Source organism: Pieris brassicae, chromosome 5 (assembly GCF_905147105.1).
Source record: "Pieris brassicae chromosome 5, ilPieBrab1.1, whole genome shotgun sequence".
In the NCBI taxonomy this organism is placed as follows: Eukaryota; Metazoa; Arthropoda; class Insecta; order Lepidoptera; family Pieridae; genus Pieris; species Pieris brassicae.
In genome coordinates, this window is record NC_059669.1 from 73,452 (window position 1) to 98,928 (window position 25,477).

The 25,477-nt window shown below is 47.5% G+C and overlaps 2 protein-coding genes across 4 annotated transcripts; both read left to right on the forward strand.

Moving 5' to 3' along the window:
- The first annotated feature begins 65 nt into the window (after positions 1 to 65).
- LOC123709432 (reticulon-4-interacting protein 1, mitochondrial) lies at positions 66 to 2,531 on the forward strand. Of its 3 annotated transcripts, none has more exons than XM_045660779.1 (3): positions 66 to 463; positions 991 to 1,178; positions 1,511 to 2,531. In XM_045660779.1, exons 2-3 carry the CDS (start codon positions 1,013 to 1,015, stop codon positions 2,437 to 2,439), a joined length of 1,095 nt encoding a protein of 364 aa, XP_045516735.1. In that variant the 5' UTR covers positions 66 to 463; positions 991 to 1,012; the 3' UTR covers positions 2,440 to 2,531. The 3 variants fall into 3 exon arrangements, with proteins under 3 accessions (XP_045516735.1, XP_045516736.1, XP_045516737.1); XM_045660780.1 differs by having other exon boundaries at positions 66 to 309; XM_045660781.1 differs by having other exon boundaries at positions 66 to 225.
- Positions 2,532 to 5,802: 3,271 nt separating this feature from the next.
- Positions 5,803 to 24,180, forward strand: LOC123709609 (fatty acid synthase). Its single transcript, XM_045661047.1, has 15 exons — positions 5,803 to 6,157; positions 8,108 to 8,311; positions 11,226 to 11,992; positions 12,300 to 12,530; positions 12,596 to 12,913; positions 12,985 to 13,714; positions 14,121 to 14,602; positions 14,680 to 15,609; positions 15,688 to 15,905; positions 15,975 to 16,581; positions 19,954 to 20,087; positions 20,164 to 21,221; positions 22,067 to 22,474; positions 22,596 to 23,137; positions 23,206 to 24,180. Exons 2-15 carry the CDS (start codon positions 8,137 to 8,139, stop codon positions 23,716 to 23,718), a joined length of 7,113 nt encoding a protein of 2,370 aa, XP_045517003.1. The 5' UTR covers positions 5,803 to 6,157; positions 8,108 to 8,136; the 3' UTR covers positions 23,719 to 24,180.
- The last annotated feature ends 1,297 nt before the right edge of the window (positions 24,181 to 25,477 follow it).

Genomic DNA, 25,477 nt, shown 5'->3' on the forward strand with positions numbered 1-25,477 from the left:
TGTGAGTAAAAATAGATCACGATTTCAAAATTGACAGATGACACTACGATATTTACAGTTTACATAATATATTGTAATACCCATTTCATTTTATTTTCGTTTGAAGTGAAACATATTTATCGTTAGGTAAAATTAAGATATGAAATAAAAACAATAATAAAATATATATTACATTCCTGACAGCGTGAAAACTGTACAGTTAGCGGCTGCCAAAGTGAAGAAGAGGTATTTAAAAATATTGATAGTGAAAAATTTGTGGGGTGACGTGCAAACAGTGATGTGAGGAACTAAAATTTGGAAATGGGTAACGTGAGTTACAGCGGTTATTTGACTCGTTATCGCATGTTACCGCCCAGCTCAGCCTTTTTGATTTTATCTACACCGGGTTTGGATGATGGATTTCTCCAGGAAAGACAGTTGACTAATAATAGCCATTAGTGAAATTTGACTTAGGAAAATAGTGGTAAAATTAAATTAAACCATAATTTCATTTATTCCCAATGTATACTAGATTTGAAATGTGAATTCAAGTTGATAAAAACTAATAATTAAATAATTTGATACCATATAGACTATTGTTTGCTTCCTTTAACTTTACATTCGAATAGTCATAGATTGTTGACAAGCCCCCAAATCTGAAGAAGAATCTAATTGTATATATATGTATATGGTATACTATAAGATCTAACTAGGACTATGATAAACTCAATTTGTGATAATTAATATAATATTATTAATATTTTTTATTACTTAACTTATGCCTTACCTTACCTTACTTATATTCACAAACTATTTATTTTATAATACACTCAAGTAATTGGGATGTTTTGTGTTGTCAACACTAAAGGATAGTTTTAAGTAATTTGTGGTTACAACAGATAAATCAAGATATCATTAAAATTTATTGGTCTTTATACAATATTTAAATGTTTAAAGTCCAGCTCATATTCTTTGTGTGTTTTGAAATATAACTCAAGGTATTGTTTTTAGGTAGGCATTGTCAAGTAGGAATATGTCTGGAGTGGGAGCACGAATGGCTGCGTGGCGAGCTCACGCGTACGGGGGCGTCGGTGAGCTGAGACTCGAGAGCGCCCGCGTGCCTCCGCTCCGCAGCGCCGACGACCTTCTCGTGCGCGTCGCCGCTGCCTCGCTCAACCCTATCGATCTCGCCATGCTAGGTGTGCCCATCACTCGTCACTCACCGACTCATAGAGAGAAATGCACAAAAGATAAATAAAGGATAGAACAAATTTAAATTTAACCATACATCAAGCCAACCGATGACTATAATGTCAGTGCCATCATTATAACCAGAATGGTAAATGTAAATTAACCAGAATGAATCTTTATATTCTTCGGTTTGTAAAATTAACCATTCTACTGACATAAAATGCGACTTAACACAGACACTACGATTGAGTAGCAGGTGTTGCGATCAGATCTTGATTATTAGCTTAATTGTCTGGCCAGAGAAGCGTTTCATTTTTTTAAGTAACGTTAAAAAATCTAGATGGATACGGATCGCGCATATTGAACACGCTCAGACGTCTGGAGGGCGCAGACGTCGAGTTCCCGTTGGTGCCAGGGCGCGACTTCAGCGGCGTCGTAGTGCGGGCGGGTCGCGGGGCGCGACTGCAGCCCGGGACGCGCGTGTGGGGTGTCCTGCCGCCGCATCGTCCCGGCGCGCTCGCAGAATACGTCGCCGTGCCGTCGCGCTGGGCGGGGCCGGCGCCCGTCGCGCTCGATCCGCTCGCCGCGGCCGGAGCCCTGTATGCCGGCCTGACGGCCGCGAGCGCTTTGCGGATTGCCGGTCTAGCGGGAGCGTCCGCGCTGGGAGCGCGCGTGCTGCTGCTCGGGCTCGGGGGCGTCGGCGCGGCCGCGCTGCAGCTACTGGTGCGGGGCGGCGCTCGGGTGGCGGTGAGCTGCGCGAACGAGCAGGCGGCCGAGGCGCTCGAGCTCGGCGCCGTCGCGGCGCTTCACCGCGGCGAACCGGACTACGACGAGAGGGTGGCCGCCTCGGGCCCCTTCGAGGCGGTGCTCGACTGCGGCGGCGTCGGCGGCTGGGCGGCCGCGGAGGCCGCTTCCCGCTGGGGTTTCTCGCGGTACGTGACGCTGACGACGCCGCTTCTGAGCGAATGTGATTCGCGCGGGCTGATGGCGGGGAGCGTGACGGCGCTAGGGGCGCTGTCGGCGCAGACGTTCGGAGCGATGCGAGGCGCCCTGGCGCGGAACCGAGAGGGGCCCTGCCCGCCTCACGTGCGCTGGGCCTTCTTCATGCCGAACGCATCCGATATAGAGATGCTGAGACGGCTCGCCGACCGCGGGCAGTTCCGGGTGTCGGTGCAGCGCGTGTTCGGATGGCGAGAGGCGCCGGCGGCGTTCGCGGCGCTGGCCGAGGGACACGCCAGGGGCAAGCTGTTGCTGGACTTCAACAATTGATCGCTTCTTTTACTTGTGAAATACCTCCATTCGGATATTTTATAAGACTGTTTAGATTTAGTGTTGTTCTGTTTTAAAATAACTCGATTGAATACTGCAGTTTCAATGCATCATGAGTTCCTCGTCATCTCGGATATGCTTCCGAAATAAGAAAAGTATTCCTTTTCCCAAAAAATAATTACTAACTTTAGATAGTCTAGTTAGGGGAAATTGTAGCCTGCGTTTGTTCCTAGCATTAACATATTAACTAGTAAACTTATCAAAACATTATATACTATTTTTGTACATAATATTTTCAAAAATATATTGCGAGGGAAACCTTATTAGGTTTATATTAATTTCCTCGAATTTATCTCTCAGAGATTCCCTACATGTTAAATTATAGATTGCACGAATAGATCTCTTCTGTAGGATCAAAATACTTTTGGCATCAGCAGCATGACCCCATAATAATAAGACAATTGATTAAGATGTGGAAGTAACTAAAATATACAAGTCTAGCTGTATCGACATCAGTTAGTGAGCGAATCTTTTTAACCTCGTAAGCTGCAGAGCCTAGAATGAGTAAGTGAAATAATTAATTTAAGAAGAATACTATCAATCTGGTTCACCAAAATATACAAGGCAGGAAAAGTTATTTTTGAGCAGTGAAATGTTGAACTTTTTTTGTAATCATCAGATTGGTAGTTCGTTCTGCAGAGGCAATGTAATACGTGGTGGCTGATTAATATTGCTTAATAAAAAAAATTAAGGAAGGAAGGGCATAGTGAGCCTCTCTGTGAAACGCCTTATTGAAGTATCTTGTGTGGAGCTGGAGCAATTAATCATTGTTAGTTTGTATAGCCCTCCTTCAGTTCAATATGATAACTTCGAAAAAATATTAGAGCAGGTTCTGTACAAAATGCAAAAATCCAAGAAAACAATTATTGTTAGTGGAGACTTTAATGTAAATTTGCTTAACAAGTGTAGTTCAAGTAAACGTATGCTTAATCAGTTTAAATCATATAATTTTATTGTACCTACTAGGGTAACGGCCAACACGGCAACATGTATTGACAATATCTATAGTAATATGGTTACTCTCATCACCTGTTTTATCAACAAACTACCATCTGACCACTAGTCAATTGTTTGAATATCAATTTATAAAGCACAATTTTTGATTCTTTTATTGATGAATTCAAAAATGTGATAGCTCTGATAAGATAAAGAATACTTGGAAAATTATAAACGAGGAGACTGGAAGAACCTCCAGTAAGGATACTGAATATAAGGTGAACTTAAACGGCAAAGTAATTACTATCAACCTCGAAGTAGCCTCTGCATTTGAAGAGTTTTTTACTAACATTCCATTCATTACAACCAGCGTTCTAAATTCTTCACCATCAGCCGCCCTTTTATTATTGAAAAAAAATGTTCCTGTTTGAGTTTATATTATAATAAGATTTAAGCAACTAAAATTTAAAAAAAAAAACTAAAGATCTTTGGGGTGTATCTGTATTCATTTTACCATTAGTGATCGATGCTATCAGTTCAGAGTTAGCTCTAATATTTAATGAACGTATAGATTGTTGGATCTTTCCAGACCAGATGAAGCTAAGTAAAATCACACCGTTATTCAAAACGGTTACAATTTCTGACCCCACAAATTTTAGACCCATATCTGTGCTGCCGGCATTGAGTAAAATTTTCGGAAAAAATATTCTTGATCAATTATAGATACACTTTAATAATAATAAACTTATGCACAGCCTGCAGTATGGTTTTACAAGAGGTCGCTCCACATGCCGATGCTGGCATTAAATTAATTTCCGGGGTTTTAAATGATTGGAAAAATTGTCCAAGGAAAGAGTGTCCATCACGAAATCCTAATCAAAAAACTTCCACACTATGGCATTGGCAAAATCTTATGGAATGAAAAGGAGCTTCACGAGATAGTACTATTTGCTGATGACACTTCGCTTTTATTTCAAGTGAAACGACTAAATCCATCACTTGAGAATGTAAACAGTGCCAATCAATTAAAAAATTAATACAAATAATCTTAAGCTAAACGAAAAGAAGACAAAATGTATTAAATTTGTAACTACAAATGTAAAAATGTTCAAATAATAATTAAAGATGAGGTAATAGACCTTGTTGATAATGCAGTGTTCTTGGCAATTACTTTAGATAGTCTCCAGAACTCCACTGGGGCCTACACATAGAATGTCTTTCGAATAGACTAAGTCCTGCAGCGTTCGCAGTAAAAAGGTGCGCAATCTTATGGATGAGATTATTCTCATCAATTATTAGCAAAGCTCGTTTATTTCAGCTATTTTCATATCATCATGTCATATGGTGTCATTTTGTGGGGTGTTGCAGCTGACATTAAATCGATATTTGTAGTGCAAAAGCGGGCTATAAGAGCAATCTGTTGGGAAGTTTAAGGGGGTCACGTTCAATACATTTATAAGAATATTTTGTATGTGCGGAAAGCAGAAGGTTATTCTCTTAAACCAATGGACAATCGAAAAGAGTGAGCATTGTTCACATCGTCAAAATTTGTTAATCAATGTCTGTCGTTTGATTTTAAAAATCAAGGATGTGTCATCAGAAAATAATACTACCTATCTGATGCTTTTTTCGATAATGAAAGGTAGATCATTTATATAAACAAGATAGAGGAAAGGGTCAAGAATTGAACCCTGTGGTACGTCCCCATATTCGCGAGATATAAAAATAAGTTTCTTGATTTTGAAAGCCTGATAGAACTATAATTGATAGATAATCAGGTAATATTAAATGAAGGCGCTAAAATTTCCAAGGTGCGAATGATAAATAAGTTTTGTTATGGTTTAATTTAATCTTAGTTAATCATTTATTATTATTATATATTCAACGAGTTACAATGATAATTACACGAAAATATGTAACGGTTCATATGAAACCAAATTATATAGATTTTTTTAAACCGGAAGAATTAAATGCCGGAAAAAGACCCCAAAACCATACAAATGCCGTGACAATATTGAATAATATTTGGTTACATTATGGTACTAATTATATTTAAATAAATTTTTCACTAGCTGCCTGTCCCGCCTTTGCTCGGCTGGACATTCCCACCACTCAGATTTAAAAAAATCAAACCAAAAAACATTCTTCTTTTTATGGTGCAATAATAATGACCGCACTCCGTAGCGAGCCGGCCGCGGCGGCTGTAAGCAGTAATGAGTAAGCTCGAACACTCAACACAGCTGGAAGTACGGTGGCGTCACGAGCCCACAGCGTGTCGGCGCATGCAGGCGGGCGGCCGATGCGAGTCGATGGACGGTGAGCTGTCGCCATTGGCTGCGTGCACGTGGCCTGATCTCGCACCATGGCAACGCAAAGCGACCGCGCCCCGCCCCGCACCTCCGTAGATATTCGGATTTTGCACGAGTCTTCTCCGAACCACTATCGGCAGCGGTGTGCCGTGTTTCGCGACGTGTTTTATTATTTACATTGCCACAAGAAGAAATAGGAAATCGCGAATTGCACAGTTGGCTACCGAATGCCGATCCCGGTCGATACATTGTTAATAATGTTGTAAAAGTCTTCTCACTGCGTCGCAATTTCGTTGTGGACATATTATAAACGACTGGATCTGATTAAGACTAATATTTTGTATGAAAAAGTGTTAGTGGTAATAATAACTGTAATTAGGAGCTGCTCCTTCTCTGATCGTTCAAGTAATTTTGTAAGTATTGAAAGCTTTAAAATAATTAAGTGCAGTATGAGGAAACTAATATATTTTAACCTTAGTTTCTATAAGACTAGGTCTTGAGTACATCATGTTGAATGGTAGCATAAGTTTGTATAAGAATAACATTATGTTTGTTCCGTGTATCGTATATTGCTGCGTCTATTAAGCGTATCATTTAGTAAACTAACAAAATTACAATGGAACAGCTGATTGTGACCATTCAGTTATCTGTAGGTCCCAATCCTACTTAAGTTCCGCTTGTAAGTCATTCCTAAAACATATTATGAAGTGTTGGCCATTACTTTGTTAATGATATACTTAATGACACACTTCACTTGTTATGGCGTAAAACGTAATAACTATAAATATTTAGAACAATATTATTTCAACCGTTAAAATATTTGTATATAATGTTTAAAATATAGTTAAAGTGCAATTATTCGAGACGTAATTATCATGCTTGCAATTAATGTTTGTCCTTGCCCGGATTGTTTATTTTTATTCAAAATCAGGGCTATAGAAAAATATCACAGACATACCTACCGAAATATTAACATTAATAGTATAATTCTGTTACTCCTCGGAGGCCCTCTGCAACAACAACTACTATTAAGTACTTAACTACTATTAAGTAGGTACAGAAGTGGCAACGTTTTAACGCTTGGACGTCCAGCAAATTGAAATCTACCAAATTTAATGTGACATCTTATGTTTACAATACACCTTTGAAGAGAAGAAACGGACAAAGTTATGGATTTTTAGCGATGCCATGGCATTATTCCTTCTGTTTTTGGTTAACGCGTATTTATGACATTATTCACGTAATTTAAAATCCCGCAGTCTTCGCTGACCACTTAACCATCTTAACATTATCTAGAAACTAAAGCGTAGTCTATAATCATACCTTTCAAAATTAATAAAAATAATTAAAACAAATCTACATATTAAAAAGAAAACACAAAAGTACTTTCTTAATTTGAGAAATTTCAAAAAGACACCAATTTAAATAATTCAAGTTCAATTTAAGGGGCATGTGTTGATAAAAGCTCTTATGAAAATAAAAAAATAAAACAATTAGAAACCTCTTTCCTATTAAAACCTTTATTAGTTCCTACGACCAGAAGAAATACGTTATTTTAATTATTTAAGAAATTTCTATAAAATGTGTAATAATTGTTTTTCCCATCTCGTACTACGCAAAAGATTTTCCACTACGTCATAATTAAATGCTCAAAGCCAGTCCGCGATGAAATTATTTACACCAAAACTAAGTTTATACTAAGCGACATGTCGAGTAGACTGATAATTACTTGAATATATTTTATCATCACAGTTCGATTAGTAAAATGGAGTTTCAGTTGATAAAATCTGTAGAGGCGTCCGGGACGCCGAAGCCCGTCTCCCGAGCCGTCCACATATAGGTATTTACTTTCTAATTGGAACACAAAGAGAACCGATAAGCGCTGCCTCTCCGCTCGAATCATCCCATTAGCATTTGGCGGCCACTGCCCGCCGGCCCGACGAATTAGTGCTATTGATAATATTGCGTCCATCGCCACGGAGGGATCATGTATTTTGTATCCTTCGACGCGTGATTTACACTTCGACATGATAATATTATGATGATCGGTTATTATAAAGCGGGCGATAGCAGCCAGAGGTCGAAGCGGTCACCGCATTGGTAAAATTCGCGGTGTCGGTGGAAGAAGTCGCCGACGACCTTGCTCGTCCTTGTGCGCGTCTCGGCCCGCGGACGCGATAAGCGGCGAGGTCTCGTGGAAATGTGGGAGCGAGTCGCGACCCCGCTATCGCGCTGTTTTAACGGACCACGCCGTGCGCGCAGCCTCACTCGCTGCGTGAACACGCTCGCGAAACCACTCGACTCGTGGCAGTGTTCGATAGCCCTGCGACGAAACATTTTGACGAAAGCGTCGGCCATTCCAGAATATCCGAAGACATTCCCTTGAGACGCGATGCCGAGCGCAGTGGTGAACGGCGGCGGCGCGGCGGCACGGGCGGCCGCCGACGAAGTGGTGGTGACCGGGCTGTCGGGCCGCCTGCCACAATCCGACAACATCGAGGAGTTCGCGGAACAGCTGTTCGCCGGTGTCGACCTCGTCACGGCGGACGACCGACGTTGGATGCCCGGTATGTTGCTTTTCCTTCTTTAAAGGTATAAAATTACGCAAATCAATAAATTAACTTAATAATTGAGAGTTGCGACCACTTGAATAAAAAATTAACTCATTAAGCTAACTACATAATCTTAAATGATTGATTATTATCTGTGGAACTAACTGTTCTGCGTTAACATTTTGCCTCGAATTTGACCAATATTTGGTTGCGGATTCGTTTTATAACTCCGATGCGATATCATATCACAATTTATGTTCAAAATTGTTTCAATGTTTTTATCTTCACTGTGCACGTTGTGTGTTGCAAATGCAACTTATGAGATTCTGTTTCGTGGGCTTTCTGTGAATTTTGTTGTTATAATACTAGCATACTGTAATTGCAATTACTTTTACTAGCGTAATATATATAGTTTTAAGAGTCGATAGGAAAGTTTATTTTTAATCTATAAGAATGATGCTCAAGTAATGTATCGTCTACTGAATGTTGGTTGTGTGGTCGCTTCAGAAGAGTTGACTTAAATTCATGCTCCACACCCTAGGATGAATTGGATTATATGCAGCGTTTTAATAACTGTTTGTTAGCTTAGTTATAGCTCGGTCACAGTAAAGAAAATGCAACGACCGAACTAAGAAACGAAATGTAATAGCAGAAATAGGTAGGAAAGACTCGGATAAATGTTATCCTGACGTTGTCCGTTGGGGTTTGTCCTGTTGACAACCTGGCCGAGCTTCCTGCTCGGTTTTCCTACTGCTATCGGCTGTTTACGCACGCATGCTGTATTAATATCCTCTTTCGCCTCATTTTTTGTAATGTATAAGGAATGTTGTTATTGTCAACTGTTTGGTTTATTATTACATAAACATTTTATGTAAATTAAGCTAATCCCGTATACGAAGTGTGCAAGTGGGCAGGCTCTGCTGTAAAATAACGTATCTACGTCATTCCTGAAAAAGCCTAAATTCTACTTAACTACGACTAACGCTGTGAATCTCCTTGAAATTATGCATAATATTAATTCTAATGGCTAAAATAATTAATTTATTATAATATAACGTATTTACTATGGAATTACATAATTACGCTAAGGCTATTATAAATTGTATGTTATAAAAAAAATCGATGTTTTATTTTGTGGCTTTGAACTTAACATTGAATATAAAGCTGTTTTCCGCTTTTGTGATGTAATAACACTATTGTGTTTATACGCATACATTAATTTAACTGTTTTGCCCACAAACTCAAACCCAAATTAACTTTATTAATATAGAAAATACGTTAAATTAATTCTAAATTTACATTTACCTATGTAACACTGACAAAGTTTAGAAAATGAAAAACGGCGTAATGTAGAAAGTTGCCAATACTTTTCGAAGTAATCTCCGTTCTTCTCTACGCATCGTCGCATTCGATGGAACCACTGAGAAGAGCAGTGGGCCTATTCTTCCTTAGGGTCTCCTCTATGGCATTTTCGTACGCTTTCATCGCATCTTCAGCCCTCGTAAAGCGATACCTCGAATTTTATCTTTAGTTTTTGGGTATAAATGTTAGTCATAGGGTGCCAGATCAGGACTGTATGGTGGATGACTCATTATTGCGACTCCTGCCATAGTCAAATGTTCACCAGTCCATGCGAAGGTGGTCGTCGGTTAAAGTATGGGGAATCCATCTGGTACAAAGCTTGCTGATGCCCTAATGTTCGTGTTATATTTTTTGAACTTGACTCAAACCAATGCCTTGGCTTGCCCGTATCTGCTCATAGGTCACTCTTATCTTCTATCATGCGTCGCACAGCACTGATGTTATCTTCAGAAGTCGCTATTAAAGGACGTCCCTCATGCGGATCATCTTTGTGATTGCTTCGTCCACTCCACGTCCACGATTAAACTCGTTTAACCAATTGTAAATAGTGGCACGAGATGGGGCTTCGTTAAGAAATCGTACGTATCCTATCATAGCTTTGTTGTTGAGTAAGACCACAACGAAACTCATAATAAATCATTGACCGAAAATTTACTCGCGTTAGGTTCATTTTCACGTGTAACAAGTTTTAGATTTGCCGCCAATTCACAAAAACAAATGACAAATGAATGCAATGTTTCTAATTGGCCAGTACTAAACATTTTCAGTGTTACCCACGTACTACCAGTTCACCACTTAAGGGCGTAGAACGGGCAAGAAGAACTGGCAAGAAACTCTCCGTTACTCCTTTTAATAACTCAGATTTGAGTCATACAAATTGTTTGAACTGGAGCAAATCAATCCCAAGGTTTAGGATCATTTAAATAATCGTAAAATTCATAAAAAGCTTTATTGATAAGTTTTGGATTTATTTAATGATAATTCGCTTGGGATTTGTTGTAAAAACGGTGGTTGAACCTCCGCAGCTGCACCCCACATTAGAATACCGACATAATGCTTGTGAAAGTAGCTGTCAGATTTTCTTTGCTGCATATGCTGCAGTGCTTAGCCATTCTAAAGAGTTTTGGCGTATTGTTGCCATCTCAATTAAAAAATCATTTGTTAAGTAACTTTTAATAATTATTATCGAAAATACCCATACGAAGTATACGTATGTCATTTGAGTGAAATTTAAAAATATAAGCGCGTGCGCAGCGATTCGATGGCGTGATGTGTGACGTCACGCGCCACCACACCATGTCCAGAGAGGCCGGCCAGCTTTGTGTGACTCACAGTTCGCTAGGCACTTGCATTGTTCTCTGATGTACTGTTGAGCGGGCATTGTAATCATATTGTGTTCGCATTCACGAATTTTGCCTAGAATTTATTACGTCCCCGCCCTTGGTTCATCATTCATTCATAAGTCATACTGCGATATGTACCTTACAAACATTGATAATTTGTTACCATTATTTTTCAAATATATCGATTTTATTGTTACTCATGGAAGATTTATGGTGGGTTACAGGGTTGCACGGGCTGCCGGAACGCAATGGCAAGCTCAAAGACTTGGAGCACTTCGATGCCACTTTCTTCGGCGTCCACGCCAAGCAGGCCCATCTCATGGACCCGCAATTGCGACTGCTTCTCGAGATCACGCACGAAGCCATCGTGGACGCGGGCCTCAACCCGGCCGAGCTGCGCGGCTCGCGCACGGGCGTCTTCGTCGGCGTCTCCAACTCCGAGACCGAAGAGATGTGGACCGAGGACCCCGATAAGATCAACGGCTACGCGCTGACCGGCTGCTGTCGGGCGATGTTTCCCAACCGCATCTCGTACACCTTTGACCTGAAAGGCCCCTCCTACGCTATCGACACCGCCTGCTCCAGTTCCATGTTCGCGTTGGCGCAAGCCGCGGCGGCGATGCGCGCCGGCCAGTGCGACGCGGCCGTCGTCGCCGGGTGCAACCTGTGCCTGAAACCGGCCAACTCGCTGAACTTCCACCGGTTGAGCATGCTGTCGCCGGAGGGTCGGTGCGCGGCTTTCGACGCCGGCGGTCGCGGCTACGTGCGCTCCGAGGCCGCCGTGGCCGTGCTGCTGCAGCGCCGAGGCGCGGCGCGGCGCGTTTACGCCACCGTCCGAGGCGCCCGAATGAACACCGACGGCCACAAAGAACAGGGCATCACCTTCCCCTCGGGCGCCGTGCAGCGTCGTCTGGCCGAGGAGACCTTCGCGGAGGCCGGCCTGCGCCCGCAAGACGTGGCGTACGTCGAGGCGCACGGAACCGGCACCAAGGTTCTTTACGATCTAGCCTAACTTAAGACTAATGAGTAATCTAAGTCTAAGCTGATTTGCTAAAAAGGATTTTAACAGAAGGAAGTGTCCAATAACACGACTTACATTCTCTATTAAAAGGAAGTGTTCTATTTTTCACTCATTCCTAACTTGCTCTGGTTCAAATGGTTTTGTCCTTCTCAGTCTTCTCACTCTCATTTAAGACCTCAGAATTGTTCCAGTCTACATGCCGAACACGACACTCTTAATGCCGAACGAGGGGCTAGTACCATCGTAATCTTCTTTTCACATTGGCGAACGTCCGCAGGTGGGGGACCCGCAAGAGGTGAACGCGATAGCGGACCTGTTCTGTCCGGGGCGCAGCGAGCCTCTCCTGCTGGGCTCCGTCAAGTCTAACATGGGTCACTCGGAGCCCGCTTCGGGGCTCTGCTCCGTGGCTAAGGTTCTGCTGGCCATGGAGCGCGGCTGTCTGCCCGCGAACCTGCACTACCGCGAGCCGAACCCCGACATCCCCGCGCTCGGCGACGGCCGCATTAAGGTACGGCCGGTCCCGACGACGTCGTCCACGAGTCTCCGAGCGTCTAACGCGAGCGCGTTCCGCAGGTGGTCGACCGCAACACGGAGTGGGACGGCGGGCTGGTGGCCGTGAACTCGTTCGGCTTCGGCGGCGCCAACGCCCACGTCATCCTGGAATCGGAACGCGGAGGCGCCCGGGCGCCCGCCGCCTACGAAGTGCCGCGCGTGCTCGTGGCGTCCGGCCGAACGGAGGAGGCGGCGCGCGAGCTGCTACGGCTGGGCGCGCAGCACCCCCGCGACTCGTCGCTGCACGCGCTGTTGGACGCCGTGCACGCTCAAAACGTCCCCGGACACGCGCACCGCGGCTTCTGCGTGCTCACCGACCCGCCCCTCGAGGAGATCGCGGTGAGTCCCGTTTTTACTTTGTTTCCGTTCTCGTCGCGTGACCGCTTCTACGTCGCTTTTCGCACCCTCAGGAGGCGGAGGGCGGCGCCCGTCCCGTGTGGTTCGTGTTCTCGGGCATGGGGTCGCAGTGGGCCGGCATGGCGCGCGGTCTGCTGCGGCTGCCGGCATTCGCGCGCAGCGTCGAGCGCAGCGCCGCCGCACTCAAGCCGCACGGGCTCGACCTGCTGCACGTGCTCACGGAGGCGCCCGACGCCGCCTTCGACGACGTCATCAACTCGTTCGTATCCATCGCCGCCGTGCAGGTGGCCCTCGTAGACGTGCTGCGCGTCGCGGGCGTCGTCCCCGACGGCATAGTCGGCCACTCGGTCGGCGAGATCGGTTGCGCGTACGCGGACGAGACGCTGACGGGCGAGCAGGCGGTGTTGGCCGCTTACTGGCGAGGCCGCAGCATCGTGGACGCGAAGCTGGGTCCCGGCGCGATGGCGGCCGTGGGCCTGTCGTGGGAGGAGTGCGAGGCGCGTCTCCCGCCGGGCGTGGTGGCGGCCTGCCACAACGCCGCCGACAGCGTGACCGTGTCGGGCCCCGTGGCGGCCGTGGAGAGCATGGTCGCCGAGGTGAGCGCGGCCGGCGGGTTCGCTCGGCGAGTGAACAGCTCGGGCGTGGCCTTCCACAGCCGGTACATCGCGTCGGCCGCGCCGCTGCTGCGCAAGAGTCTCGAGCGGGTCATCCCCGACCCGAAGCCGCGCACGGCGCGCTGGATCTCCTCCTCGCTGCCGCGTGAGCAGTGGGATTCCGACCTCGGTGAGACATTATGTTTTTTAATTTTTATTATAGCTTCCTTTAACAAATATTTACAAACTCAAAGAGATCAGTATCAGTAGATCTTTTGGCACAGAAACCGTGCTGAGCAGTATCCACAAAAGTTGGGCATAGAAGCGATTCAAAAATCTTAGAAAAAGTATTTCAAATAGAAATTGGTCTGTAGTTTGGCCAATAGGCCATGAATCTCAACGTTAGACTCCCTTGAGTGCTCCCTCCAGTGAAGAATTCATCCCTAACATTTTTTTATGACGATTTCTTCCTTTAGCGGTGATATTTCAAACGACACAATATTGCTAAAATTGACACACGGCCCGTGCACTTTGTTTCTTTGCTTCAGCGAATCTTTTTCACACGAAGTGTATAACATAATGAGAAACCTTCGCAGCCCGTCTGAGCGACGCGGCGTACCACGTCAACAACCTGCTGTCCCCCGTGCGGTTCGCGGAAGCGCTGCGCGAGGTCCCCGAGCGCGCGGTGATCGTGGAGGTGGCGCCGCACGCGCTGCTGCAGGCCGTGCTCAAGCGCGCCCGACCCGCACCCGCCGCCGCCCACGTGCCTCTGCTGCGTCGCGACGCGCCCGACCCTCTGGCGCACCTGCTGGCGGCGCTGGGCCGCCTCTACGCCGCCGGCGCGCAGCCGAACCTGGGCGCGCTCTACCCGCCCGTGCCCTTCCCGGTCCCTCGCGGCACGCCCGCGCTGGCCTCTCGCGTGCGTTGGGACCACTCCGTGGAGTGGAGCGTGGCTCACTTCGGCTCGCCGCGCTCCGGCGAGAACGTCATCGAGTACGACCTGTCCCGCGCGGACGACGCCTTCGTCGCCGGGCACGACATCGACGGCCGCATCCTGTTCCCGGCCACCGGGTACCTGGTGGGTGTCGCCCCTCCCGGCCGACTCGCGGAGCGCGGTGGAACGTCTCTTTCATCCGCTACTTTTCCGCTCCGCAGACGCTCGTGTGGAGGACGATGGCGAAATTGAGGAACAAGAGGCCCGAGGACACCCCGATAGTGCTCGAGAACGTGCAATTCAAGCGCGCGACCATCGTCAGCCGCGATGCGCCCGTCCGCTTCCTGATCAACGTGCTCGAGGGCACGGGCGAGTTCGACGTGTGCGAGGGCGGCGGCGTGGCCGTCACGGGGCGCGTGCGGCTCGCGGACGACGGCGCCGAAGAGCGCCTGCCGCCGCCGCCGGCTCCCGCCGCCGACGCCGGTGCGACGACCCTCCTGACCGACGACATCTACAAGGAGCTCCGGCTGCGCGGCTACAACTACGGCGGCGTCTTTCGCGGAATCCGCTCGTCGGACGACCGGGGCGTCGCCGGGGAGCTCGCGTGGAACGACAACTGGATCGCCTTCATGGACACGATGCTGCAATTCGCCATCATCGGCTCCGACACGCGCGAGCTCTACGTGCCGACGCGGCTGCGGCGCGCCCTCATCGACCCTCGGGCGCAGCGCGCCGCCGTGGCGGCCGCCGTCGACGGCGCCGTGCCGGTGCGCATGCTCCGCGACGTCGACGTCATATCCGCGGGCGGCGTCGAGTTCCGCGGCCTCAAGACGAGCCTCGCGCCGCGCCGCGCTAACGCGCAGGCCCCGCCCAAGCTCGAGAAGTACGCGTTCGTGCCGTACGACGGTAGACAGACCGTCGTCGACCGCCGCGACGCCCTCGCCTGCGCTCTGCAGCTGCTCCTCGAAAACGCCGGCACCCTGCGCCTCAAAGTGTGCGAGGCGACGCTCGAGCGCACGCCGGAAGCGCTGCTGGCGCCGCTGGCTCTGGAGGTCTTGGAGGGGGAGCCGCAGGTGCGCGTCGAGGCCGCGCTGGCCGGCGGGTCCGCCCACGCCGCCTACGCCGCGGTCGCGCAGAGCTCGGGGGCCAAGGTAGGCCTCTCTCCTCTCTTCGTCTGGAGATTCTAGGATTTTTATGAGAAATAATAAGATGTTACAACACTCGCGCAGACCAGTCCGAAGGACGCCTTCTCCGGCGCCCCGGACGCCGACTGCCACCTGGTGCTCGCGACGGACGTATTGCGGCGACACGGCGCACCCGTGCTGACGAATCTCGTCGCCGCACTGTCGGACGCCGGCATGCTGCTGCTGGAGGAGCCGCACGGCGCGGCGGACGACGCCGCGGCGAATGTCGTGCTGCGCGAATGCGGACTGGAGACGGTGTCCAGGTATGAAGGTTTGCGAGGCGCAGCGTCCGGTTCGTTCGCCCGATTCTGACTCACGCGTTTCGCATTCAGGGCGCGCACGCCGGACTCTGAATTCCTGCTGCTCCGTCGAGAGATGTCGCCACCCGCGGCCCACGTAGTCGTCGACGCGGACGAGCCCTCGTACGCCTGGGTGGAGCGACTCCGCGACGCGTTGAAGCGCGCCGAGAGCGAAGACATCCGCGTGTACGCGGTTTCGCGCGCGCCCGACTCCGGTCTGCTCGGCCTCGCCACTTGCCTGCGAGCCGAGCCGGGCGGCGCGCGCCTCCGGACTTTCTTCCTGCCCGGAGCCGAGCGGCCTTTCCGACCGGACTCGCCCGTCCACCGCGCTCAGGTCCGCCGAGACCTGGCGGTGAACGTGCTACGCGCGGGGGTGTGGGGCTCGTATCGACATCTGAGTGTGACCGGCGCCGGCGACGCGCTCCTGCAGGTGGAGCACGCGTACGTGAACACGCTGACCCGCGGTGACCTTTCGTCGCTGCGCTGGATCGAGAGCGAGCTGCATCACGCGGCGGCAGCGGGCCTGGGCCCGCGGGACGAGCTCTGTCGCGTGCACTACGCGCCGCTCAACTTCCGCGACATCATGTTGGCTACCGGCAAGCTGCCGCCCGACGCGCTGCCCGGCAACCTCGCCGGACAGGTACGTGCTCGATCTGTATAATTAATTGATTAGGTCATAGATTCATAGATTTCACCAAAGATATACCTGATTCCGGAGTATCCTCGACAATATCAGGTGTTATGACTACATCTTCTATAAAATTCTTATGAGCCATAATTATGGCTAAGTAAATGTTCGTCCGTTTCGTCAATTAATTGTTCAGTTGCAAGTTCGTACGTCGCTGCGTTTTTAAGCTACAGCTAAAATAATATCGATACTAAATCATTAGCTCGTGTGAGTAAATGGCATATTGCTTTTAAAGATTTCCTTTAGAAAAATCTTCTTTAACAAAGTACGATGTTGATTCAATTTTATTTCTTTTGTTTGAGGATTTTTAATTTTAACCCCGTCGTTGCTAGTGTGATACCTATGGGTCTGGTCTTCTTCCCCCTTTTTTTCCAAGTCTTCGCATATATTTGCTGTTTTTGTCGCATTTGATATTTTTAACAACACTTTTTTCTAAGTCCCAGTAGATTTGTTCATTTTCCTCAATTCCAAAAATAAGCAGGTTTTTTCGTCGCAAGTTACTCTCTAGTATGTTAATTTTACTTATTTAAATTTCGAGTTTCTCTTCTAAGATTTTGTTCATTTTCCTCAATTCCAAAAATAAGCAGGTTTTTCCTCGCAAGTTACTCTCTAGTATGTTAATTTTACTTATTTGAATTTCGAGTTTCTCTTCTAAGATTTTGTTCATTTTCCTCAATTCCAAAAATAAGCAGGTTTTTCCTCGCAAGTTACTCTCTAGTATGTTAATTTTACTTATTTGAATTTCGAGTTTCTCTTCTAAGATTTTGTTCATTTTCCTCAATTCCAAAAATAAGCAGGTTTTTCCTCGCAAGTTACTCTCTAGTATGTTAATTTTACTTATTTGAATTTCGAGTTTCTCTTCTAAGATTTTGTTCATTTTCCTCAATTCCAAAAATAAGCAGGTTTTTCCTCGCAAGTTACTCTCTAGTATGTTAATTTTACTTATTTGAATTTCGAGTTTCTCTTCTAAGATTTTGTTCATTTTCCTCAATTCCAAAAATAAGCAGGTTTTTCCTCGCAAGTTACTCTCTAGTATGTTAATTTTACTTATTTGAATTTCGAGTTTCTCTTCTAAGATTTTGTTCATTTTCCTCAATTCCAAAAATAAGCAGGTTTTTTCGTCGCAAGTTACTCTCTAGTATGTTAATTTTACTTATTTAAATTTCGAGTTTCTCTTCTAAGATTTTGTTCATTTTCCTCAATTCCAAAAATAAGCAGGTTTTTCCTCGCAAGTTACTCTCTAGTATGTTAATTTTACTTATTTGAATTTCGAGTTTCTCTTCTAAGATTTTGTTCATTTTCCTCAATTCCAAAAATAAGCAGGTTTTTCCTCGCAAGTTACTCTCTAGTATGTTAATTTTACTTATTTGAATTTCGAGTTTCTCTTCTAAGATTTTGTTCATTTTCCTCAATTCCAAAAATAAGCAGGTTTTTCCTCGCAAGTTACTCTCTAGTATGTTAATTTTACTTATTTGAATTTCGAGTTTCTCTTCTAAGATTTTGTTCATTTTCCTCAATTCCAAAAATAAGCAGGTTTTTCCTCGCAAGTTACTCTCTAGTATGTTAATTTTACTTATTTGAATTTCGAGTTTCTCTTCTAAGATTTTGTTCATTTTCCTCAATTCCAAAAATAAGCAGGTTTTTCCTCGCAAGTTACTCTCTAGTATGTTAATTTTACTTATTTGAATTTCGAGTTTCTCTTCTAAGATTTTGTTCATTTTCCTCAATTCCAAAAATAAGCAGGTTTTTTCGTCGCAAGTTACTCTCTAGTATGTTAATTTTACTTATTTGAATTTCGAGTTTCTCTTCTAAGATTTTGTTCATTTTCCTCAATTCCAAAAATAAGCAGGTTTTTCCTCGCAAGTTACTCTCTAGTATGTTAATTTTACTTATTTGAATTTCGAGTTTCTCTTCTAAGATTTTGTTCATTTTCCTCAATTCCAAAAATAAGCAGGTTTTTCCTCGCAAGTTACTCTCTAGTATGTTAATTTTACTTATTTGAATTTCGAGTTTCTCTTCTAAGATTTTGTTTTGGTTTTCCAGCTCTCTCAACTTTTCATTTATTCTTCGATTAATTGTTTCTTTAATATCTTCCTTCGTATCCTGCATATCGTTTTTGTTGACGTTGATCTTTTAATTTCTTCCATTACATCAGTCCTTTTCCTCAGAATCAAAAATAATAAAAAACACAATGTACTTTCGACTATATTTCGATCGAGAAGTAACTAGATTTGATCGTCGGTCCGTTGAAGAAGCACCTTCAACTTATGGACGCCTCCATACCAACTAGTGAATTGGCGTAGTGGTTGAATTTTTTCTATATATTTCTTTTACTAGCAAAACTAGTGATATTAGACGTGATGACTAATAATTATAAATTGTATCAGTCACGTATGCACTTTCACTGCAAAAAATATTAAATATTAATAGAAAACTTAATATTTTTAATGTTAATGATATTGTATCTGAGTTCTACAAAATTCTTACCACTACTATAAATAAATTTGTTCCTAAAACGTCCAACTTCAAATCGAAATATCCGGTGTGGTTCAGTTCCTCCTTAATAGAATTACTTGCTGAAAAAGAAAACACACGTAAGAGGTATCGAATATACGAAAATCCTCGAGACGAAATCCAGTATTGCTACACTACAATTAAGCGAAATATTGAGACTAGTATTTCGATACGCGGGCAGAATGGAATAGGAGAAAATTTACTGAACTGGTTTAAGTCATATCTTCGTAACAGGCCTCAGTCAGCAGTTGTTGGAGGCGCTGAGTCTACTCCCTTGCGCGATCTGGTGTTCCCCAAGGTTGCTATTTTTATTATTTGTCAACGACTTTAGGAATCATACTGCACTGGAAAGCGTCTCTCTTCGCTGATGATTTAAAAATTTATAAAGTTATTAACTCTGTCTGTGATGCTGCTCTAGTTCAAAGTGACCTTAACGGTATACAAAATTGGTGCTTTTTAAATGGTATGAGCTTGACGGCGCGCCATTGAGATCAAGAGATTCGTGACTTGGGTGTAATTATTGACAAAAATTTAACGTTATATCTCAGGTTTATGTCGTCCCCTACGCATTCCCTAGGTCTAAAATCAGGAATATTTTCCAAATTATTGTGTGCTTATTTTATCTTGTATCGTATGCAGTGGATTTAGTACTATGTATGATGTGGTAAACTGTAATAAATAAATACATATTTGCGGGTTGGTCATTGGATTTATGACTTTTGAACATCAATTTGCACTATATTATTCAATGATTATATTATAATGCCGTATGAAGTAATAATTTTTGCTCAGTAGTAATTAATGTCGCAGGAGTGTATCCTGGGATTGGAGTTCAGCGGACGGTCTTCGACAAATGCGCGCGTCATGGGCATGGTGGCGGCGCGAGGCCTGGCCACGACCGTGATCGCCGACCGCGGATTCCTGTGGGAGGTGCCCGACAAATGGTATGCGACGTCTTCCCCTTACGCTTCGAGGTATACGACGTAGCGGTCGTCACTAACCATCCCGTCGATTCCGCAGGACGCTCGAGGAGGCCGCCACGGTGCCGGTCGCCTACGCCACGGCCTACTACGCCCTCGTCGTGCGCGGGCGCATGAGGCGCGGCGAGAGCGTGCTCGTACACGCGGGCACGGGCGGAGTCGGACAGGCCGCCATAGCCATCGCGCTGCACGCCGGCTGCACGGTCTTCACCACGGTCGGCACGCCCGACAAGCGCGCCTTTCTCAGAGAGCGCTTCCCCGCGCTGCCCGAGGAGAACGTGGCAAACTCGCGCGACACGTCTTTCGAGCAGCACGTGCTCCGGCGAACGGGCGGCCGAGGAGTAGACCTCGTGCTTAACTCGCTCGCCGGCGACAAGTTGGCCGCCTCCGTGCGATGCCTCGCGCCCGGCGCGCGTTTCCTCGAGATCGGCAAACTCGATCTCTCCAACGACACTGCGCTCGGCATGGCCGTCTTCCTCAAGAACACAACCTTCCACGGCATCCTGCTCGACGCGCTGTTCGACGCGCCGGCCGACGACCCCGAGCGGCTGTCGGTCGTGCGCTGCGTGAACGAGGGCATCGCCAGCGGAGCGGTGCGTCCGCTGCCCGCCACGGTGTTCGGCGGCGGGCAGCTCGAGCAGGCCTTCCGCTACATGGCCACCGGCAAGCACATCGGAAAGGTGGTGCTGCGCGTGCGCGACGAGCGGGAAGAGATGCGGACGGTGGCGGCCGTGCCTCGCACGTACATGCACCCCGGCCGCAGCTACGTCCTAGTGGGGGGCCTGGGCGGCTTCGGGCTGGAGCTGGCGCAGTGGCTGGTGGGACGCGGCGCGCGCACCCTCGTGTTCAACTCGCGCAGCGGCGTGCGCACGGGCTACCAGGCGTGGTGCGTGCGACGTTGGCGCGAGCGCGGCGTGCGCGTGCTCGTGTCGACTGCGGACGTGAGCGGCGCGGCGGGTGCGCGAGCGCTGCTCCGCGAGGCGTGTTCGCTGGCGCCTGTGGGTGGCATCTTCAACCTCGCCGCCGTCCTGCGCGACGCCTACCTAGAGAACCTCACGCCGGACGACTTCCGCGCCGTCGCCGCGCCCAAGATTGACGGTGAGCGATATTTTGTTTTCTTCGCATTAGAAGTGTTTTTTTCAGCTAATTAACCGGATACCACGGCCACCTTAATATAGTGGGTCTTTACCTACGCGATTGGAGATTCAATATATGTATTGGCGACCAACAGAGACTTAGGTGTCGACGCTTGCGTAGCATTACATAGAATATACTAAATCGGCATAGAATTGTGTACTTTGATTCGCTATTCGTAAAAAAACATACAAATCTCCGACTTCATAGGTGTAGTACCCATAAGTGCGAGTCTCATGAAATGGTAATCCAAAAATTCACCAATCGTTCTCCTCTCTTGAGCTCCATGATGACATCATTACGATCTTTCAAGGATATTAGAATATTGAAATGTCAAACACATTTAATTTGAATCTTTATATTTGCATATTGTCGTCGTGTGACAATTTTGCTAAAACCGTGATTAACACTTTAAATCAATTCGGAATAAGTGGACTGAATGAGTGTATTGGACCTATCCTGGTCACATATGTGACAATATTATTAACATTAAGAAGTGTCAAAACTAGTACAACAAGCAAGTTTCCGTCCTGGACATTCTGTATTGAACAAATCATGGAATGATAAAAGGAATTCAACAAATCCGTCTATGGAGCTTTAGTACAATATTAGAAAGCGTTCGACACTATAGCGCATACATCTATATGGAAAGTACTAATAAATAATAAAATGCAAAATGTATACATATATTGTAGAACATATAAAAATCTAACTTTAATTTCCACAACCAATACTAACAACTAAAACTCATATTGTATACATTAATAAGGTTTTCAATAATAATAATAATCGTGAGTGTGTCCTCGCAGGCACCAAGGCATTGGACATGGCGTCCCGGGAACTATGCCCCGAGTTGGAGTACTTTGTGGCGTTCTCGTCGGTGTCGTGCGGGCGTGGTAACCCCGGCCAGAGTAACTACGGCTTGGCCAACTCGGGCATGGAGCGGCTGGTCGAGCTGCGCCAGGCCGACGGGTTGCCCGGCCTGGCCGTGCAGTGGGGCGCCATCGGCGACGTGGGCCTCGTCGTGGACACGATGGGCGGCAACGATATAGTCGTGGGAGGCACCGTCCCGCAGCGCATCGCGTCTTGTCTCGAGGCGCTGGGCACTCTGCTGGCGCTGCCCCACCCCGTGGCCGCCTCCATGGTGCTGGCCGACAAGCGTCGCTCCGCCGCCCAGCCCACGCAGGACCTGGTGCAGGCCGTCGCCAACATCCTCGGTGAGAAATCTCGCGACCCGCAAAACTTTGTTTTCCGATGAACGAAGTCCTCGAAAGTACTCCTCGACTGAGGCGGACGTTTCGGATGCGAACGTCGACTAAAGGGCCGCTTCGACCGCAGGTATAAAGGATCCCTCGAAAGTATCCGACTCCTCTAATCTGGCCGAGCTCGGAATGGACTCTTTGATGGGCGCCGAGATCAAGCAGACCTTGGAGCGCGGCTACGACGTGGTGCTCGGCGTGCAGGAGATCCGCGCCCTGACGTTCGCCAAACTGCGCACCCTCGCGGGAGGCGATGAGCCGGCACCCGCGGCCTCGGTCTCGCCCCCGGCGGATCTCGGTCAGTCGCCTACGCTGGGCGAGCTAGTGCCCGAGCAGGTGATCGTGAGGCTGCCCAGCGGCGGCGACGAGACCGGTCGGCCCGCGTTCATGGTGCATCCCATCGAGGGCGTGGTGGATATGCTACGGGGCGTGGCGGCCGCCGTGCGGGGGCCCGTCTACGGGCTGCAGTGCACGCGCGACGCGCCGCTCTCCGACATGAGCGCGTTGGCCGCCTTCTACGTTCGGCACGTGCGCGCTCTGCAGCCGCGACCGCCGTACACGCTGCTGGGCTATTCCTACGGCGCCGGCGTCGCCTTCGAGATGGCTCTGCAGCTGGAGAAGGTGAGTCTCGGTTCCGTCTTCTGTTTGGATACGCGAGCGACGTAACTGACGCGCCCGTTCGTTTCCAGGAGGGGCTCGAGGTGCGCCTGGTGCTGGTGGACGGTTCGCCCGCGTACGTCGCGACGCACACGACGCGCGGCATCAAAAAGCGCGCAAAGCGCTCCGCCGCAACCGACGAGGCGGACGCGCTCGCCTACTTCGTGCAGCTCTTCCGAGACGCGGACGGCGCGAAGGTGTCCGCCGAACTCGAGGGGCTGGCCGACTGGGACGCGCGCGTCACGCGGGCCGTCGAGCTGGCCGGACGGGGAGGCGCCGACGCGGACGACCTGCGCGCCGCCGCCGAGAGTTTCTATCGCAAGCTGGTCGTGGCTGACGCGTATCGGCCGCGGGGCAAGGTCCGCGCGCCCGTCGCGCTGTTCACGGCGCGGGACAACTACGTGGAGCTGGCGGCCGATTACGGGTTGGGCGCGGTGTGCGAGAGCAAGCCGGTGACGCGGCAGCTCCCCGCCGACCACCGCTCCATCCTCGTCGGAGACCCCGCGCGCGCCATTGCCGACTGCATCTCGACGCTGCTGCAATAGGCGCGAGTGCCGACTTCTCGCGACCGCGCACGCGTTCGTGTCATAGTGATCCGTCGCGTCGTTCACTCGCGGTAGATCCGGAAGAGACTCGGCGGCGCTCGATACGTAGGGTTACGTAGCGAGAGACGCCGGCCTGCGTCTTCAGATGTGCTTATGTTTATTTATCCGCCCCACTTTTCCGACCCCGCCATCTCCTTGTGAAGTGAAGTGAAGAAGAGCCAACGGCGGACGCGATCTTACAAATGCAGGAGGGGCGCGGGGCAGAGTGGACTCGCGGGGTCTTAGTCGTAACTGTATTTATGTTCTGCTGTAATTTATTAGACGAGCTTGGCTCGGGTTTGTGATACGTAGCATTCCTTTAGTTTTAAGAGTAGACATTAAGGCGGGTGTGACGCGCGAAAGCCGTCCGTCGATTCACGGTCGGCTCAAGCCTGTGATAAATAAATGTGCATTATTTTTAAAGCCGCTTGTTTTATTTCTAATTTGCCGTTTAAATAGACATTTTTTTTGGGATAAACACATGGTATAAATTGGACATACGTACAAAAATATAAAAAGCAGTGCCGTCCCTATAACATGTGGACACGACCTGCGAAATCAAGTAGATACAATATACAGTGTTAATACAAACTAAAAAGAATTAAACTATTTGAACTAAGAAAATAAATTATTGGTACTGTGTCCTAATTCTACTCTTAGCTGAGGCTAGAGAACCATGAAAAATGTCAAAACTCTGTGCAATTTCATTATGGTAGCGACATAACCTATTAATTGGAGAGTTTCTGGCAACGTTTGTTCGACAATGTGGGAGGTGAAAACATCTTCGATCGTATACACGACTCCCGACCCGAGGAACTTGTCTGGATAAACGTTCTGAAATTTCTGGGCAATCCACAAGTCCGTTAATTGCCTTAAATAGGTATAGCGAGTCGACGTTTGCCCTACTAACGCTCAGAGAATCCGAGGTATAACAATTTAACCTATCCTCATATTTACTTCAAATTGCACATTTATTATTTTTAAAGGATAAATGGTATTGTGGGGACAACTGTCGACGTGTGAAAACGAGTCGCGAGTCAGTTGTCTCCGGGCCCCGTTGCGCTTAGACGAGTGTTAAGCAATAAATATCAGTCACGTAATTACTCGTTTAATTTAATCCTGGCCCATAAGGAGATGACCCAACATTGGTGACCCCGACGAACCCAGACCCCTAATATATTAAAAATCAAGTGACTTTAGTGAACTTCAGTGGACAATTTTGATGATGAATCCGGTACCAGGACTTTCATCTCAGACTTCCGCCCAGCAGGGGCCATCGCAATTCAAGCCGTAGTAGCCGTAGTGATGTGTCGACAATTTCTGTGACTAGCCGTAACGGAAACTAAGGATATAGATAATCTGGCCACTGTGGCTGACAAAATCATGGAGACTTCGCAGCCACAGATTTCTGAGTTATCATCGCCTCAACCTATTAGAGGGGACGATAAGATTTTGGCTGAAATTGCGAAACTGAGTGTTAGGTTAGCTAACTTAGAGAGATCTCGCAGCACTTCGCGGAGGAGAGACTCCAGTAGTTTTCGTCAACGTTCCCGGTCTTGCAATCATAGCCAGACCCGTCGCAGCGCTCAGAACGAGGATTGGCTCTGTTTCTACCACTTCATGTATTCATGTATTTATTTGCATTCCATAACGTTACAAAAGATGTTCATGAGGCTTAAAGCTAGGTACAATATTATGGACCCTGTTAGGGCACAGCAAA